We start from the raw sequence: 19,305 nt of genomic DNA, 5'->3' as shown, positions 1-19,305 counted from the left end.
TGCGGCGATTTCCTGTCTCGCTGGCGCTGCTTATGCGGACGGCGTCCGGACTTTGATGCTGCCAACCTTTTTGGCAGCGGGCTCGGGTGGCATTACTGGCTAGGATATAACAGTTGGACTGAGTAGGGCTACACCGGAGACGAAAGAATTTGTAGCGTGCAGCTAACACATTTACACTAGCATGGAAGTGGGAGTTCAAAGCATCAATCACTTCGTCGTAAGTTTTATTTTCTGGGCGGGTGATGGGAAACAATTTCACAAGCACACGATTCAACACAACACCCGCGTTGGCAATGAAAAAAGCAAGCCGCTCTGTACCTGGTATGTTGTATGCTGCGAAGTGTGCCTCGAGCTGGGCGAGGTATTCTGGCCAGCGTTCAATGTCAGGATTGAAGGCACGAAATGGCGGTGCCGAAGTAGCTGCAGTTTGTAGTGTGACCAGTCCATTAATGGCAGCAAGCAGCTGTGTCATTTGCTGAGCCTGAAAACGTACAAGATCGGACAGCGAAGCCTGTTCCTGTGGCGAAGCCATGGTTTACACAAATGAAAGTCTTATAGTGACTGGGGGAAGCAGTCATAAGCCCACACGGTCTCACGGGGATATCACAAACAAGCTAAAGCAGTACCGAACAAAAAGGAAATGATAGGAGAGGAAAGGGAAATCCTCATCACGAGCTTTTGATATCCCACCTGGAGGGCGGTGCGTGGGTCTGCTCCCAAAAACTGAAAGGTTGGCTGAAAGGTTGGAAGCTAGGAGGAGCAGGTGAAGTAGAACTCTTGGCACTGCAGTGTGAACTAAAATCACCTTTACTTAACTTTGCGTACAAGTAGTGGTTCGCCCACCGTGAAACAGAAACAATGTTGCTAGGTCGTCTCCTCGGAAAAAAAATGGAATGAATCCGGAGCGACGCCCGTAGAGCTCCACCGCACTGGATAGATGGTGCTGTCGTCGGTGTCTTGTAGTGCCAACTTATGAACTTGCACCTACGCTGTGGAATCGTTGCTATCGATACCACAGGCAGGTCAACTTGTCACTGCCTGTCTGTGTTGGCTGCCTCCAGAGGAGGTTCTCATGGCACAGACAGAGACTGACTAACTTCTGAAACCAGGTATTGTGACCAGGTCTGATAATTCTTGGGCATCCCTAATCCACGTGGTCCTTAAAAAAAGATAATTTGTGGAGAGTATTTGGAGACTGTATGGTATTTAATGCCTGCATGATTCAGAATCACTATCCTCATCCCAATATGATGGATTTCAACAGAACCATTTGCAGTGGCAGAATATTCAGTGTTACAGAATGTTTCCATCTGGCCTTGGAAGCACTATCCAAACTTGGCAACAATTTGTGCATGAGTTACTTCACGAATTAAAATTCGTTTTTTGCTATGTGGACAATATTCTAGTGTTCTCCACTTCAGTAAAGCAACATGTGGGACCAGCAGCAAATTTTTCACTGTCTGCAATAGTATGGTATAATTATTAAGGAAACAAAGTGCGAGGTTAAATTCCTGGGACTGGTCTTGACTGTAGGTCTGTCACCATTGCCTGAGTGGGTGGAATCAGTATGATCCATGCCCTTTCCCTCAATTTACAAGGGTCTCTGCAGATTCCTAGGTATTCTGGATTATTACCAACCTAGCTGCTACCCTGGTGCCATGCACAGTACTATTCACTGGCAAATATGCTACAGGTAATCATAAAATAATGTGGTGTTCAGAGCCAAAACAGGTTTCCATGAACTAAAGAAACATCTGTCACAGGCAACATCATTGGGATACCCACAATTGGGCACTCCATTGATGCTTATTGTTGATGTGAACCAGACAGCAATGGGTGCTGTTCTTCAAGAAAAACTGAATCGCAAATAGCAACCGCATGCATTCTTTTCTAAGTACTTAATGCTGCAACAGCTAAAGCGGAGTGCTATTGGCCATGAGTTTCTTGTTATTTACTTTGTTGTGAAGCATTTCTGACCATTTGTTGAAGGGAGACACTTCATAAGAGAGATTCGCTTAAACTTGTCAGAAGTTCTGTGGTATGTTCATCCCAGATGAATTTACATCAAGTTTTAATCCTGAGAATTTAAAGCTGTCAGCTTTTTCCATCTGCTTGCCAGCATACTAGTATTTTAGGCTGGGGGAATTGTGGTAAGACAGGTAATTTTCTCATGAATAACTGCTCAGTTAGTAACTGATAACATCCATTCACTCTTGTTTCAGAAACAATAGGAAATAGAACAGTGTAACCAATGCCAATGGAAGCCACAATTCCATTTTATGGTCAGCAATAACTTAATTCACTCATTGTGGTGAAGTCAGTACATGATGCCGCCCCATCAGATATCTCTGTTCCTTTTTTTTTTTTTTTTAGCTATGTTTCCCCAGCATATGGGAAAATTTGAATTTGATTTGTCTGTGAATTCTCGTGAAGGCGGCTGGCACTGGTATGGGCAGCTCCTGTTCTGCAGGTATTGTTTTGATGTTCTCTACTGGTGCTGACAATTGAGCAGAAGTGTCAGCCTCCTCATTGGAGTGCAGTGTTGTGGGCTGAGTAAGGAAACCACCTTCATAAGCATATGTTGAATTTGTAGCTTCCTCTTGAGACTCCCAGATATCATCCAGAGTATGGCCAACAGCTATCTTTCAGTAACACACAGACCTCAACTAACCATGACAGTGCAGGCAGGCTGAGTACACTGCACAGTTCATGACTGGAGTGCATCATATAGCAGAAAAAAATCCTTGTCACAGATTGCCTATCTCAAAACTGTACCAGTTTAGACTCCATTCACTGAGCAGAGTTGGCATCTAAGCAACAGAAAGATCCTCTCTTATGCCATTTTATGTAGGAGAAGAGACCAATTTAAGGAATTGAGGATACTAACTACTGCTTCCCAGTGAATTTATTCTTTAGTAAAATTAGCATTAATAATATACCTCTTGTTGAAATCAAAATCTCAGTTCATGAATTCAGTAATTGAAATAAGTATAATCTTCACAAAGATTTAAAATCACTTACTTGGATCCAGAACTATACCCATGATTCAGGGACAGACATTTTCAGTAACCTTCTGGCAGCCATAAAAAGGTTTAATTACTGATAAAGTTCATTGTAAGAGGAGCCCTATATTTATGTTGACTCCTACTCCTCTGACGAATTTCTTAGCAGAAACAACTGTTGTGTATGCATTATCAACAATATCAAGTAATCAGAGTATACATGCAATGTGACTTATGTACAAATTCAGTGCAGCAAAATGGGGTTTCCACATGCAAAAAAGTGGTGCTATTTGCGACACCAGGATTTGTGTGGTGCCACTTGAGTGACACCACTTTTGTCCATGTCACAAAACTTATAATTGCTTAAACTTTGTGCCGCCACATTTTTTTCCCTCACCATCAATTAGTGTCGTTCGACTTATTTTGAAGCTCCAGCATAATATTTTGATTTTTGTGTCCCTAAATTTGCCGTGTGTTTATTTTACATACATGGCAAAGGAATAAAAAGAACCACCATAGTTTAATAATGAAATTCAGTGGATGCTGAGAAAGCAGAGGCTGTTGCACTCTAGGTTCAAAATGGGACACACAAATTATGACACACAAATATTATTAGAGATTCAGCATCTGTGGAAAGATCTGTGCTTGAAGCATACAACAACTACCACCATCACAGCTTAGTAAAGGGTCTGGCAGAGAACTTGAGAAAATTCTGGTCGTATTTAAAATTGCTAAGCGGGTCTAAGGCTTCCATTCAGTCCCTTGTTGGCCAGTCTGGCATGTCAGTTGAAGATAGCAAAGCAAAAGCTGAAGTTTTAAATTTCATGTTAAAGAAATTATTCACACAGGAGTACCATACAAACATACTGTCATTTGACCGTCGGACAGATTCCCGAATGACGACATAGAGATAAGCGTACCTGGTGTAAAGAAGCAACTTAAAGATTTGAAAACAAATACATCACCAGGTCCAAATGGAATCCCTGTTCAATTTTACAAGGAGTACTCTACAGCATTGGCCCCTTACCTAGCCTGCATTTATCGTGAATCTCTTGCCTGGCTTATTCCACACACTAGCATGGTTTTAGAAAGCATCACTCATGAAAAACTCATCTTGCCCTTTTCCTCACGATATACTGAGAACTATGGGTGAAGGGCAATAGGCAGATTCCATAATTCTAAATTTCCGGAAAGCATTTGACATGGTGCCCCCTTGCAGTCTGTTAACAAAGATATGAGTGTACGGAATAAGTTCACAGATGTGTGAGTGGCTCGAAGACTCCTTAAACAATAGAACCCAATAAGCTGTCCTCGACGACGAGTGTTCATCAGGGACAAGGATATCGACAGAAGTGCCTCAGGGAAGTGTGGTAGGATCGCTGTTGTTCTCTATATACATAAATGATTTGGCAGACAGGGTGGGCAGCAATCTGCAGTTGTTTGCTGATGATGTCATGGTGTATGGTAAGGTGTCAAAGTTGAGTGACTGTAGGGAGATGGAAGACAACTTAGGCAAAATTTCCAGTTGGTGTGATGAATGACAGCTAGCCTTAAATGTGGAAAAATGTAAGTTAATGTGGATGAGTAGGAAGAACAAACCTGTAACGTTTGGATACAGTAGTACTAGTGTTCTGCTTGGCACAGTGAAGTCGTTTAAATATCTGGGCGTAACGTTGCAACGCGATATGAGGGGGAATGAGCATGTGGAAGCTGTGGTGTGAAGACATAGGATCGACTTCGGTTTATTGGGAGATTTTAGGGAAGAGTGGTTCACCTGTAAAGGTTACTGCATATATGATGCTGGTGCGACCTATTCTTGAGTACTGCTTGAGTGTTTGAGATCCGTACCAGGTCGGATTGAAGGAAGACATCGAAGCAGTTCAGGGGCGGGCTACTAGATTTGTTACTGGTAGGTTTGAACAACATGTACATGTTACGGAGATGCTTCGGAAACTCAAATGGGAATACCTGGAAGGAAGATGACATTCTTTTCGAGAAACGCTAGTTAGAAAAATTAGAGCAAGGGCATTTGAAGCTAAATGCCGAACGTTTCTACTTCTGCCAACATACATCGCACGTAAGGACCATGAATATAAGTGAAATTAGGGCTCATATGGAGGCGTACAGACAGCCGTTTTTCCATTTGCGAGTAGAACAGGCGGGGAAATGACAAGTAGTGGTACAGGGTACCCTCCGCCATGCACCATACGGTGGCTTGCGGAATACGTACGTACGTACGTACGTAAGTATGTATGTAGATGTACACTACCAAAGGACTCGAAAAAGTAGTCATTAACGAAACCTGTGCAGGTTTTTTGAAGATTAGACCATATTCAGTTTTCGTTCCATAGACTGAAAAATGAGATGATTCTTGTGGGGGTGATATTTCGTCTTATTTAAAAGTTTTCAGAGCAAAGTAAAAATATCACCTTTTAAATGAGTCTTTAGGGCATCATAAATGTCATTCATCCAACACATCACTAAAGAAGTAGCACTTTTGAGAATGTAGTGTAAATGTCGGAAAGACAGTCGCTAGATGCCAAATAACGAAATGTCTAGTTTCACTCGGGCCAGACGTCTCTATCTATTATGAATATCTTATTTTTTAATAGATCTCGAGTCACAGCTCTAGAAGCACTCGAAGTCAGTTTTTATTTTTTTGAAGGAATTCGCGAATGGGTCTTCATTTACGAGTACTGCGTCCATTAGAAGTTTTTTGACTCCACTGTGATTTTTCTGCATAAAATTCACTTCCAAACCCAACATTTATACCTTCTCTTCTTCTTATTGGATACTTGGCTCAATTATATATTGGCAGTCATAAAAATAAGTGTCACTTAATTTCAACTTGCTATGGAGTCTCTTTTGTTGCACGTTTGCCTCAGTCGGGATTCCACATGCAACAAAAGTGGTGGCCGCCACTTGACTGGTAGCACTGAAGTCGCCTTTGAGCAACGTAAATAAGTATTGTAAAATGATTTTTCTGTTTGATGATGTATAGTTACAAAAGACTACGAATTAACAAAAGCAGCTGTGTGGAACGAAAACCACCTACATTTAATCTACTCTCATCTGTAGCACTTCGAGTAGGTGCAACGCGATGATCGATTGTCAGCAACTATCAGCTGCTCAGTGTGCGCGCGTGTGTTCAGTACTTCAGTGTTCAGTCCGCTATTAGGTCTTGACAGGTGACTGATGGTGTTATGGCTGTAGAATGGAAAACAGTTTTTATGACAGTTGCTGTGGTGTGTTTATGTTTTGTAGGCATTCCAATTAGAGTAGATAAGCCGATAGACACTGCTACTCAGGCGCTATTTAAGGATTACGTAAAGCGCTTTAATAAGACCTATGAGAATAATGAAACGGAGTACGTGCTGAGACTGCATCACTTCCAGGTAGATTTTGATCAATTTTTATTGTTTTGCATTTGCTACAATTAGTAGTGAAACATTTACATCTCGTCTCTTTATATAACATCTCGAACTTTAATTCCTACTCAAGTTTACTCTTTTCGGTACCTTGTAATATTAGCAGGTTGTCGTCGCATTATGTAACATGCATAGTACTAATATGTCTACGCGAATTTTTTTTTTCCTTTTCACGTTGTAAGTGACCTTTGAAACGACACTTGGCTACCGTTTTTGGGCTGTATGTTGTTGGTTTTGTCACTGGCTGCCTGAAGAAAGTTAACTACGCTAACAAGAGTATTACGTAATATACACACTACAAAATCGTATTCGTTTTAGTATGTGAATGGTAGCATAGTGTTGGTATTGATACATTAATCGACAGCTTGCCGTTGACAATGCTTAGTACTATACCCAACAATTAATGTGTTGTTGTTGTGGTCTTCAGTCCTGAGACTGGTTTGATGCAGCTCTCCATGCTACTCTATCCTGTGCAAGCTTCTTCATCTCCCAGTACCTACTGCAACCTACATCCTTCTGAATCTGCTTAGTGTATTGATCTCTTGGTCTCCCTCTACGATTTTTACCCTCCACGCTGCCCTCCAATGCTAAATTTGTGATCCCTTGATGCCTCAAAACATGTCCTACCAACCGATCCCTTCTTCTAGTCAAGTTGTGCCACAAACTTCTCTTCTCCCCAATCCTATTCAGTACCTCCTCATTAGTTACGTGATCTACCCACCTTATCTTCAGCATTCTTCTGTAGCACCACATGTCGAAAGCTTCTATTCTCTTCTTGTCCAAACTGGTTATCGTCCATGTTTCACTTCCATACATGGCTACACTCCATACAAATACTTTCAGAAACGACTTCCTGACACTTAAATCTATACTCGATGTTAACAATTTTCTCTTCTTCAGAAACGATTTCCTTGCCATTGCCAGTCTACATTTTATATCCTCTCTACTTCGACCATCACCAGTTATTTTACTCCCTAAATAGCAAAACTCCTTTACTACTTTAAGTGTCTCATTTCCTAATCTAATCCCCTCGGCATCACCCGATTTAATTTGACTACATTCCATTATCCTCGTTTTGCTTTTGTTGATGTTCATCTTATATCCTCCTTTCAAGACACTGTACATTCCGTTCAACTGCTCTTCCAAGTCCTTTGCTGTCTCTGACAGAATTACAATGTCATCGGCGAACCTCAAAGTTTTTACTTCTTCTCCATGAATTTTAATACCTGCTCCGAATTTTTCTTTTGTTTCCTTTACTGCTTGCTCAATATACAGATTGAATAACATCGGGGAGAGGCTACAACCCTGTCTCACTCCCTTCCCAACCACTGCTTCCCTTTCATGCCCCTCGACTCTTATAACTGCCATCTGGTTTCTGTACAAATTGTAAATAGCCTTTCGCTCCCTGTATTTTACCCCTGCCACCTTCAGAATTTGAAAGAGAGTATTCCAGTTAACGTTGTCAAAAGCTTTCTCTAAGTCTACAGATGCTAGAAACGTAGGTTTGCCTTTTCTTAATCTTTCTTCTAAGATAAGTCGTAAGGTTAGTATTGCCTCACGTGTTCCAACATTTCTACGGAATCCAAACTGATCTTCCCCGAGGTCCGCTTCTACCAGTTTTTCCATTCGTCTGTAAAGAATTCGCGTTAGTATTTTGCAGCTGTGACTTATTAAACTGATAGTTCGGTAATTTTCACATCTGTCAACACCTGCTTTCTTTGGGATTGGAATTATTATATTCTTCTTGAAGTCTGTGGGTATTTCACCTGTCTCATACATCTTGCTCACCAGATGGTAGAGTTTTGTCATGACTGGCTCTCCCAAGGCCATCAGTAGTTCTAATGGAATGTTGTCTACTCCCGGGGCCTTGTTTCGACTCAGGTCTTTCAGTGCTCTGTCAAACTCTTCACGCAGTATCTTATCTCCCATTTCATCTTCATCTACATCCTCTTCCATTTCCATAATACTGTCCTCAAGTACATCGCCCTTGTATAAACCCTCTATATACTCCTTCCACCTTTCTGCCTTCCCTTCTTTGCTTAGAACTGGGTTGCCATCAGAGCTCTTGATATTCATACAAGTGGTTCTCTTCTCTCCAAAGGTCTCTTTAATTTTCCTGTAGGCAGTATCTATCTTACCCCTAGTGAGACAAGCCTCTACATCCTTACATTTGTCCTCTAGCCATCCCTGCTTAGCCATTTTGCACTTTCTGTCGATCTCATTTTTGAGACGTTTGTATTCCCTTTTGCCTGCTTCATTTACTGCATTTTTATATTTTCTCCTTTCATCAATTAAATTCAATATTTCTTCTGTTACCCAAGGATTTCTATTAGCCTTCGTCTTTTTACCTACTTGATCCTCTGCTGCCTTCACTACTTCATCCCTCAGAGCTACCCACTCTTCTTCTACTGTATTTCTTTCCCCCATTCCTGTCAATTGTTCCCTTATGCTCTCCCTGAAACTCTTTACAACCTCTGGTTCTTTCAGTTTATCCAGGTCCCATCTCCTTAAATTCCCACCTTTTTGCAGTTTCTTCAGTTTCAATCTGCAGTTCATAACCAATAGATTGTGGTCAGAATCCACATCTGCCCCTGGAAATGTCTTACAATTTAAAACCTTGTTCCTAAATCTCTGTCTTACCATTATATAATCTATCTGATACCTATTAGTATCTCCAGGATTCTTCCAGGTATACAACCTTCTTTTATGATTGTTGAACCAAGTGTTAGCTATGATTAAGTTATGCTCTGTGCAAAATTCTACAAAGCGGCTTCCTCTTTCATTTCTTCCCCCCAATCCATATTCACCTACTATGTTTCCTTCTCTCCCTTTTCCTACTGACGAATTGCAGTCACCCATGACTATTAAATTTTCGTTTCCCTTCACTACCTGAATAATACAATTAATACGAACTTATTTTTCTGTTACTGCAAGAAAATAATTTGTGGAGAACTTATTGTATTAATGAACGGGCAAATTTTGTAAAATGATGAAATTTTTCACATTGAATGTACGATAGAGAATTTGTGCATTCGAAACTCCACGAAGTAATTGTTGTTGTACAGCACTGTCATCATCATTAAACACAAGTTAAAGAGAGATGCTTAAGCTCTTCTATGTATTTCCAGCTCAAGTTGTTATTATTTCTTGCAATTTTTGAGAGAAAAAATCCTTTTTTGGCATTTTACTTAGTTGAACATTGTTTGCCGTCATATAATTACACCACAATCATTTTAGTAAGGGAGGGGTCCCAGTGTGTCAGTTTTCCACAAGTATTCAGCATAGGTTCAACATAGATTTGCCTACTACCTGCTTCTGAGGAAAGCAACTTAATAGTGCATCTGCCGTCTGATACTTTGTAATCTTCTGTGCCAGTTTCAAAACAAGAGCAGTGTAACTAGGTATAGGATAAAGGTAAATTTTACCACTGTAGCACAAATTTGTTGTGCTGGCGTGTCAGTGAGAAAGCTTTAATCACAACAGTACAGTAGCTCTTGACAGCTGACTGGTGGTGTTATGGCGCTAGAATGGAAAACATCTTAAGTTTTCTACAGTGAAAATGAAAGGAATGACTGAAGAGAAACGTGGCAGTAGAGTATAATAGAACATCAGAGCTACTGAATGAATGAACTAGAGTTTTATATCCATGAAGTAATAGGTGCACCGTTTTCATATAGATTTTTAAAGTCATATGTGAGATGTTGATGTAAAATTGAATGTGATGAAAGCCCCTAACACTGTACAACTAAACATGGAGAATGATGTACAAGTAAAAATAAGTGGGGCCTAAAAGAAACCACTTGCTGGTGTTTATTGATAGTTAGCAGAGTCAACACTTAACATTGGCAAAAGAAATAATTCAAAAGCAAATTGTATGTGAGTGCTGTTACATGAGTAAGTACCACGTCAATCAGCTGTGACAGAGAGGTTGCCTTTCTTGGGTTTCTATTTGTTTCCGTGCTCATAATATAAGATAACTATGTAGCACAGCTCCTTCAGTAAAATAATAAACCACCTTTCTTAACAGAGATATAGCTAGGAAAAGCTGAAGTCAGCTGATACCAAATAGATGTCTGTCCTCATTTTATTTGTTGTTCTCATCTATTTACACTTAATATAATGTCATTAAATGTCATTTCTCTGTCCTGAGCAGTGGAAAACCATGTATTTCTTATGCAAAACCTCTTGGTGCCACTCGCTGCCTTGAAACTTAAGTACAGTTGGTTAGTAGAGCAAGTATCTACCTTCTTCAACAGAATTAATGAACTTTAGAAATATTTGCACTTGTTGTGTTGTATAACCTCATTCTCCTATACCATTGTGTAGTGGTCAGTGATATCCATTTTGATACAATTCAATAATGCTGCTAAGATAATGAAATGATCTTCGTCCTCTTCATATCACCATCGAAAGAGGATCCATTCTAGAGAAAGTTGTGATTTATCTGTGAAGAGGATTAGCTATTGACTGCTTGTGGGTCAAGTCCAATTACATTTTAGGTCAGGTTAGTTAATTTCGTATTCTATGAATCACTTGTACAATTAATGCTGATGCTGTGGGTGAGTCGCTCTACATTCATATGTAATATGGCTGGGTTCTTTATGTAGTTGGTTGTATGTGACATTTCTGTTTCTGATTTAAAATGGAAATTATCTACGGAAGTTCATATGTATTAACTGGAATTTTTTGTGAACTAAAACTACCCAAAAAAATGTTGAACCAGCTTTTGATGTCAGCGCACATACATCTGTCTTATCTGTAAACTGGCAAATAAACCTTCAGCCTGGAATAAATGTTTAAATTTTACAAAATGAATTTCATACCCACACAGTTGATGCATCTAAGGCAATGCAATCATCAGTGATGGAGTTTCATTTACTCCTGTCCTCAGCAGTCCAATCCACAATCATATTTTAGACACAGCTGCCACTGACTGAAGTTGGCAGAAAAACACCTATCATGTCTCAGCCTCTATATGGGTCTAGGAGTGTGCAAATATTAAAGTGCTACCAAACAGATAGCACAAAAAAGAAAAAAAAAAGAAAAGAAATAAATAAAAGTGGGGGAAAGGTCATGGATGCAGAGGAAAATGCATTGAGAACTTTAAGTCTTGAACTAAATATGTGTTAGTAGCAGAAGGCAATGTTAAAAAAGTCTAAAGTGATGTCAAAGCTGTATGAAAAACCAATCTTGAAAACTGTGAAACTTAACTTTAATGTTAAGCATTTCTAGGTTTAGATCCACATGTTTCAAACTAAAATAACTGGCAGTTTGTGAATAAAACTGGTGTTTGAGTTAAGGCTGCAGTGGCCTACTTCTGTGCCTGATGAATGGGAAAACTGGTGTTTCAGCAACACAAGCTTGATGTCCTTGATAAAAGGCAGCAGGAAATGAACACCTTAGTACGGAAACTAGTTGATGTAAAAGGTAGCTGGCTTGCACAATAGCAGCAGATATGATTACAGGGCGATATATACATATAACAAACAGGTAATATGGGCAACACAAAATGAAACAAGTAATAAACATTTATTACAACAATCTACCAAAAATGAAATGCTCTGCTTTGGGTCAGTCCTATATGCTAATCTAACCTAACACATTGAAAGAGAACTATATAACCTGTAGAAATTTAGCCTGGACTGCTGTATGTAACAGTTTTAAGTTCTGGCTCTGAAGAATAATATCATGTGAGACACAGCATTTACAGTCCGATGATCCCTCATTTATAATGGCTAGCTATAACAGGGACAACTGATACACTTTGGTTGGCTATAACTGTAGGCTGGAATGGTTGCTGCAGCTGTATGATCCAGAACTGACAATTTGTGTCATTACATCTCCATTTATCCATGACTTCCAGAATAATCTCGCATCATCAATCTTGTTCAGAAGAGCAGGAAGCAGTTCCTGGTGTCAGTGCCGTCTGTGGCAACTGACATTACTGTAGGTTGGTGGGGTGCACAGTTGGAAGGTTGCTTGGGGGAAGCATAAGTAGACTCCAGTATATGAACACTATCTATGTGACAACATATCATAGCTGAATGGTGTCAGGCATGGAGAGTGCCTGGGTGGTGGCACTCACTGTGGGTTTTGCAGTGTATAGTGAGAGACTGTGTACACAGAATCCTCCTCGCGGGGGGAGGGGGGTGTTCAAGATGATGAAACTTGGGTCATTGACTTCATGCTTCATTGCTTGCCAACTGCTGATATGGTGGCTGCATACGTTGCTCCCCTTGGCATTTTCCTGTGGCACCAAGGAAAACCACACCCAAAACCTTGGTGAGGGGGTGGTTGGATAAGTGATATGCCATGTCAATATACATTGGCTCATCATTGGGATACAGGTGATGTCAACATTCATCTGGTCATTATCAGTTGGCTCTAGCTGGATGCTGCTGCCAGAGATGAAGCCAGGCAGCTGCTGGTAGAATCTGTAGCCCCCCCCCCCCCCCACACCCAGATGGCTGGATGCATTTAAAACTTATGAACCTGAAAAGGAGAACAGGCTAAGAATTCTCTCTCTCTCTCTCTCTCTCTCTCTCTCTCTCTCTCTCTCTCTCTGTGTGTGTGTGTGTGTGTGTGTGTGTGTGTGTGTGTGTGTGTGTGTGTTTGTTTTTAGTCTTTTCTAGTTTTTATGGCAATTTACAACACTGTGCTGAGTTTCAGTACTAAAAATTATAATGTACAGGTGCTGTAAGACTGCTTGGTACCCAAGATTTATTTCTATACTTATGCATTGTAATGAGTACTGGATCATTTAGTTTAAAAATTTTTACCTGGACTGTTGTTGATGATCAGCTTATGGATGCACGAGTGGTTTTGAAGTTGACATTAAAGTATGATAGTCTCAGATGGTGTTTTTCAGTTGGAGATTTTGCATTATGTGGAGTGGCCCTGTACTGAGAGACAAAAATCAATAAAGCATTGTCCTTATTGTACTGCTGAATGAGCTTTGTCACATGTGACGTGAAAGTCCATACAAATCTATACATCGGTCAGTTGGCTTCAAGATGAAATATTAAATTGTGAAATGCCATTTCTTCCACAAAAAAGTGGAATTCTTGAGATGAAAAATGAGTGCCGTTAATCCGTGAAAATGGATTCCGACGCTCTATCAATGGAGAACACCCTTGACAAAGCCTGAATTCTATTCAGAGGTAATCAATGACATTTGATTCACAAATCAAAATTTTGAAAATGCTTCAATGATGATGAGCTAGTAGCTTGGTAAAAATGGTCTTGCAAAATTGACGTGTAAACATGACAGGTTCTGATGCCAATGGCCATGACAGACATTGTTGTGGCAGAACTGACTGGTGTTTTTGACATAAGTGGCATTTAGCCAGCATCACTTCTATGTTTTTATCCATATTTTTCCAGATATTCACAAAGATGAACTGAAAGATGAATGGGCTCAAGAAGGCGTCATGTATGTGTAAAATTCAGTGAAACAGGTAGATGGCTAAATGGTAGAAAGATTCCCCTATCCTTAAACAATCAGTAGCACAACACTTGCAGAACATGTCAAGGCAGGTTTCCTTCACTTAAATATGCAGCCTCATGTCCCCAATCCAGTGTGCTGTTCTAAATGCTAGCACTTTGGACACACCACTCTAGTGTGTAAGGGAGAAGCCATTTGTGGCAGATGTGGGAAAGCTACACAGGAAAGTATCATTTTTTCATTTCCTTTGAAGTGTGTTAATTGCTCTGGGTATCGCTCTGTCCAGTGTAGAGACTTCAGTGTCAACATTGAAGAAAGGAAGATACAGGGATTCAAAACAGTGATGCACATCCCTTATGAGAACAAAAATAGTGAACATGCCATGCAGCATCCCACTTCCACTACTACTTTTGCTTCAGTGTGTAAAAAGCCTATTCCAGAAGCCAGTTCCTCTTGACAAATGGATGTTGCTAGTGTCACACTACTACCTACGTTTATCAGTACAGTTGTGAAGGTGTGTTGGAAGCCCATAGCTCCTCCCAGAACATCAGAAAGACCATCGGTGTTGACATGGGGAGCTTCCACCTCCTCAAAATACAGGCTACAGCAAACAGACCATCACTGACCTACCATTGCCACAGTTGTTCCTATGAAGCCATCTGTGGCAAACTAAATGGGAATCATCAACTGCAGAAGAAGAAAGGTTGTGAACTGCCAGACTACACAGACTTCATTGTATCTAATGATGTTGCTTCAGAGACATGGAACACAAAAGCTGCTCAGGACAACTGTCTAGCTAGTGTTAGCACTAATGCCTGTGTTCATCATTGTACTTGTGTCGCTGCAGTTACTTCACAGCTAGTACTTCCTCCCAAAACAACTGACAAGTCTGTGGTCGGTAATGTTGCTGAGCTCCCTGCTCCCCCAAAATTCAGTGCTGCCATACTGCTGCTGCAGTTGTGGCTCCGAATCTTACCCAGAGCAAAAAATCAATGGCTGAGCGTGCACCAATGACTGAGTTGGGAAGTAAACAGTCAGATGATGTGGACATCATTCTACATGACATCTCTCTTGACTCTTTGGTAGAGCTAATGGACCTTGATGTTTGACTGGGGCAGTCATCTTGCACCAAGACTGAGCCTCCACCCATTACAGGCTACTCTCCCTGCTGAGAAAGACAGGATGAGAGTACAATCCCCATGATAGATGGCTCCTGTAATCCAGTGGGACATTGATGGGTTCAGGGCACATATAGACCTGTGTTTACAAGAAACACATTTTAAAGCTACTGACACTTCTGTGCTTACGTGGCTATACTCTTCACCAAAAGGATGACTTCACTGGGGACAGAGCCAAGAGAGGGGTTGTGTTTGTCAATAATGTGTATCACCCCTCTGCTCTCCCCCTGGATACTGACCTGCTAGCAGTTGCTGTTGAAGTTCATGTGTGTCGGTCGATCACTGTTTGTTCACTGTATCTACCTCCGCAAGATGTAGCGGACTCTGAGGCTGCCGTAGTGCTTGTAGAACAACTCCCGTGACTTTTTTTCCATACCAGGAGACTTCAATGCCCATCAAGTCTTGTGGGGCTCAACCTCTACTTGCCTTCAGGTTTTGGAGAGCCCCATGACATCTCACGAGCTGTGTATCCTCAGCACGGGTACTCACACTCATTTCTGTGCTGCCACAGGGTCATTCTCAGCCATCAACCTGTCTTTCTACTCTCCAGCCTGTACTGACCCTGACTCTGTTCACTGGGAAGTCACTGATGACCTTCATTTTAGTGATCATTTCCCACTCCACATTGATCTATTGGATGGAGTGTTCCCTGCAGAGAAGCCACGAAAACGGATGTTCAGCAAGGTTAACTGGATGTTGTTCAGCCAGTTGGCTGTGTTTGAATACCATGACAATGTTCAGGAATGGGTGGACCACATCATATGATTGATTTATCTTGCCACTGACCTATCAATCCCATAGTCCTCACGTCATCTTAGGAGGCGACTTGCTCCTTGGTGGACAGATAAGTGCCATTCAGCAATCCAGGACGGATGTGCAGCTCTTAAACGGTTCAAATGCTGCCCGATAGCAGACAACCTCATACCCTTTAGAGCTGCAAGAGCCAAGGCTGTACGAGTAATTAAGGAGAGCAAGTGTTCCTAGACTCTATCAATCGTTCCACTTGTTCTGCAGAAGTATGGGAATGATTCCTGGAAAACACAGTTGTTTACTGATAGCAGCATTGTTGAAACAGAGTGTCTCCAAACAATCCCCGGAGACATTGCTCAGACTCTGGCAGAGCATTTTACCAAAACTACTATCAATGCCAATCAGGATCCAGCATTTTGGTGCTACCATGTGACTGTAGAGGGGGAAAGCTGGACTTCAGATCCCACAATTCTAAGTCTTATGACTGCAGTTTCTCCATGTGGGAGCTGGAATTGGCACTGTCTGAGAATCACGATACTACACCTAGTCATGATCAAATCTGGTACTGCATGCTTCAAAATTTGCCAGCAGTGTCAAAGGAAATCATCCTTGAATGTTTTAATTTGATATGGCAGTCAGGTCACTTCCCCAACTTGTGGAAATAGGCAATTTTGATACCTCTTCTCAAACTGGGAAAGGACCACATGAGTCCCAATAGTTATATGAATATTGCCTTAACAAGCCATGTAGGAAAAACCCTGGAGTGAATGGTTAACCATCGTCTTGTCTGGTTGTTAGAGACCAGGAAACTCCGTAGTTGTTCTCAATGAGGATTCTGGAGATTTTGGTCCACTGTTGACAACCTGACCATGCTAGATTTAGCTATTCAGCAGGCTCTGCTACGTAAACATCACTTCATTGGTGTATTCTTCGATATCAGTAAGGCGTACGGTACTATTTGGAGACACTCTGTTCTCACATGGCTGCATCAATGTGACTTTCGTGGTCACCTCCCCATCTTCATATGATCTTTCCTGCCTCAGCAGCTTTTTGGGGCCCAAATTTGTGACACACTGTCAGATCTTTTTCGCAGGAGAATGGTGTCCCTCAGTGTCGTAACTGTGACTGTTCCGGTCACAGAGTTACTGTGAGGGAAAGTGTGGCGTGACCCCGGAGCGGCCTGTGAACAACAACACAAACAGGAGAGGACGGACACAACAACAAAGGACAACCAAACGAGACCTTACGAACAACAAGCAAGAAACAACGGAGTCACAAGAAAACCATATGAATCAACCATGTCCACTCGTACACGGAACAAAGTAACGTAAATATGCAGTCTGAGGCGAGATGTCGATAGACGCACCGCACGCAACAACTAGACTTACTAGCAGTACGAGAGGCAGGCACTTAAATATGTGAACGGGGACGCCACCATTGGCCGCTGAAACCACGTGTTCCACTGTGGTACCCTCACATTAAACGTGGGCCAGGAGGTGCTTGCCGCTACGGCTTATGGTGCAGAGACCTCCAGGGGTATTCGACGTCCATGCCGTCTGGCACAGATTCAAAACCCACGGCGTGCTGTCCAGATCCCCTCTCCCCTGAATGTTGTGTGTAGTGGCGGAAACGTCCCGGATGGTACCGAGGTGGGCGGCAGTGGGAAGAAGAGCAGGGCTCATCAATCGCTGTTGGCAGGGAGAAAGGGACACCCAAGGTATCCATGATAGCTGACCCTGAGCCCAGGGCAGCAGAGGGAGCCGCCGATCCACCCGGGGGCAGGGAGGGCCGGCGGCACGCCCACAGGGGAGACGGCAACCGGGCGACAGTGGTGGCGACTCGAGGACCACATCCGTACCTGAAGGAGGTAGGGGTAAAGGAGGCAGCGGCCTGAGTCCCGCGGGAACACCTCAGGTGGAGCTGATTATGATGGTGGTACTCCAGCCCTGTCAGTGTCTGCACTGACGTCACACGCGATGACCGTGGTGGGCATCCAACCCGCCTTGTGCCCCTTGTTGCGGGCCCACATGGCCGCGCCGAGGGTGTAACACTGAGATGGCTGGGAATGGGGGCAGGAGGGGGATGGCATCAGCAAATGGATCAGGGTCCACGGCTGTCGCCCATGAAGGAGCTCCGCCGGACTACGTCCATCAATTGGTGTAGTGCAATAGGTGCTCAAAAACAGGGGGAGGGTCGACGTGGTTGGAGATGTGTTGACCGGCTTCGTCAACTGCTGTTTAAATGTGCGGACAAGCCTCTCTGCCACCTCATTGGATGAAGGGTGGAAAGGTGGGGTACGGATATGTTTGATACCATTGGCCTGACAGAAGTCGTTCAAGGAGGACGCCTTGAATTGGGAGCCATTATCGGAGACCAAAGTGTGAGGCAGGCCTTCAATGGCGAGAACCTGGGCCAGGACCGTGAGTGTAGCCTCCGTGGTGGTGGATGCCATGCGGACGACATGTTTATTTGGAGTAGGCATCAATGATAAGTAACCACATGGACCCCAAAAACGGGCCCGTAAAATCGACATGGATGTGATCCCAGGGCCGGCGAGGCACAGGCCAGGGTGCAAAAGACTGAGGGTGGGGGGGGGGGGGTGCTTGCCTGGTGATGCGCACACACAGTGCACCCACGGACCTGGCGTTCAATATCGCCATCGATGCCGGGCCAATACACATGGCTGCAAGCCAATACTTTCATAAGGGACATACCCCAGTGCCCGCGGTGTAACAAACTGAGCACCTGAAGCCACAAATCCGGAGGGATGACCACCTGATGGGCATCAGACTCCGTGGCCAACAGGAGGACATCATCGACCATGGAGAGCCTGTGAGACAGGTGATGCCAGGGGCTGAAATCAGACTGCATCCGACAAGTAACATAGGAGGGCCACCCATGGACTACATAGTGGAGAAGCTGCCGCTAGACAGGTTCGTGGCAGGTAGCGTCGGCAATGTGAGCAGCCATAAGAGTCAGACCATCCAGCGCATCCCGGCAGGTGGAATCAATGTGAAAGCAGAGGACCTCCTGCTGGTCAGAGGCAGGATCGGGGCCTGCTGGGAGACGTGACAAAGTGTCCGCGTTAGCATGGTGGGCGGTGGGCTTATACCAGATGGTGTAAGCATATTTCGTAAAAATAACACCCAGCACTGTCGATGTTGAGCCGTCCGCTCAGGAAGGTGAGAGTGGGGTCCGAAAAGTGTAACCAATGGTTTATGGTCCATCAGGGGAGTGAACTTTGCCCCAAAGAGATAGGTGTGAAGTATTGGGACGGTGAACACAATCGCCAGGGCCTCCTTTTCAATCTGGGAGTAGTTCCGTTGTGCTGGGGGTCAACGTCTTAGAGGTATAAGCGATGGGCTGTTAGGAGCCACAGCATCCCGATGCGTGAGGACGGCCTCAATGCCGTATGCCGACACAGCAGCTGCCACAACTAAGGGGTGGTCCGGAGAGAAGGGAGTAAGGCAAGGGGTGGACTTCATCATCACCTTTAAATGGAG

At 43.0% G+C, this 19,305-nt stretch overlaps 1 protein-coding gene across 1 annotated transcript in view; it reads left to right on the top strand.

Moving 5' to 3' along the window:
* Positions 1-6,135: 6,135 nt before the first annotated feature.
* Positions 6,136-19,305, top strand: part of LOC126198776 (cathepsin O-like) — a 123,195-nt gene continuing 110,025 nt past the window's right edge. The window contains exon 1 of the mRNA XM_049935339.1: positions 6,136-6,397. Within this exon, the coding sequence (XP_049791296.1) occupies positions 6,206-6,397 (192 nt within the window). The 5' untranslated portion in view covers positions 6,136-6,205. The remainder of the gene's footprint in view (positions 6,398-19,305) is intronic.

This window comes from Schistocerca nitens, chromosome 8 (assembly GCF_023898315.1).
Source record: "Schistocerca nitens isolate TAMUIC-IGC-003100 chromosome 8, iqSchNite1.1, whole genome shotgun sequence".
Classification (NCBI taxonomy): domain Eukaryota; kingdom Metazoa; phylum Arthropoda; class Insecta; order Orthoptera; family Acrididae; genus Schistocerca; species Schistocerca nitens.
Note: the sequence above shows the minus strand (reverse complement) of the source record. Positions and strands in the feature narration are given on the sequence as shown.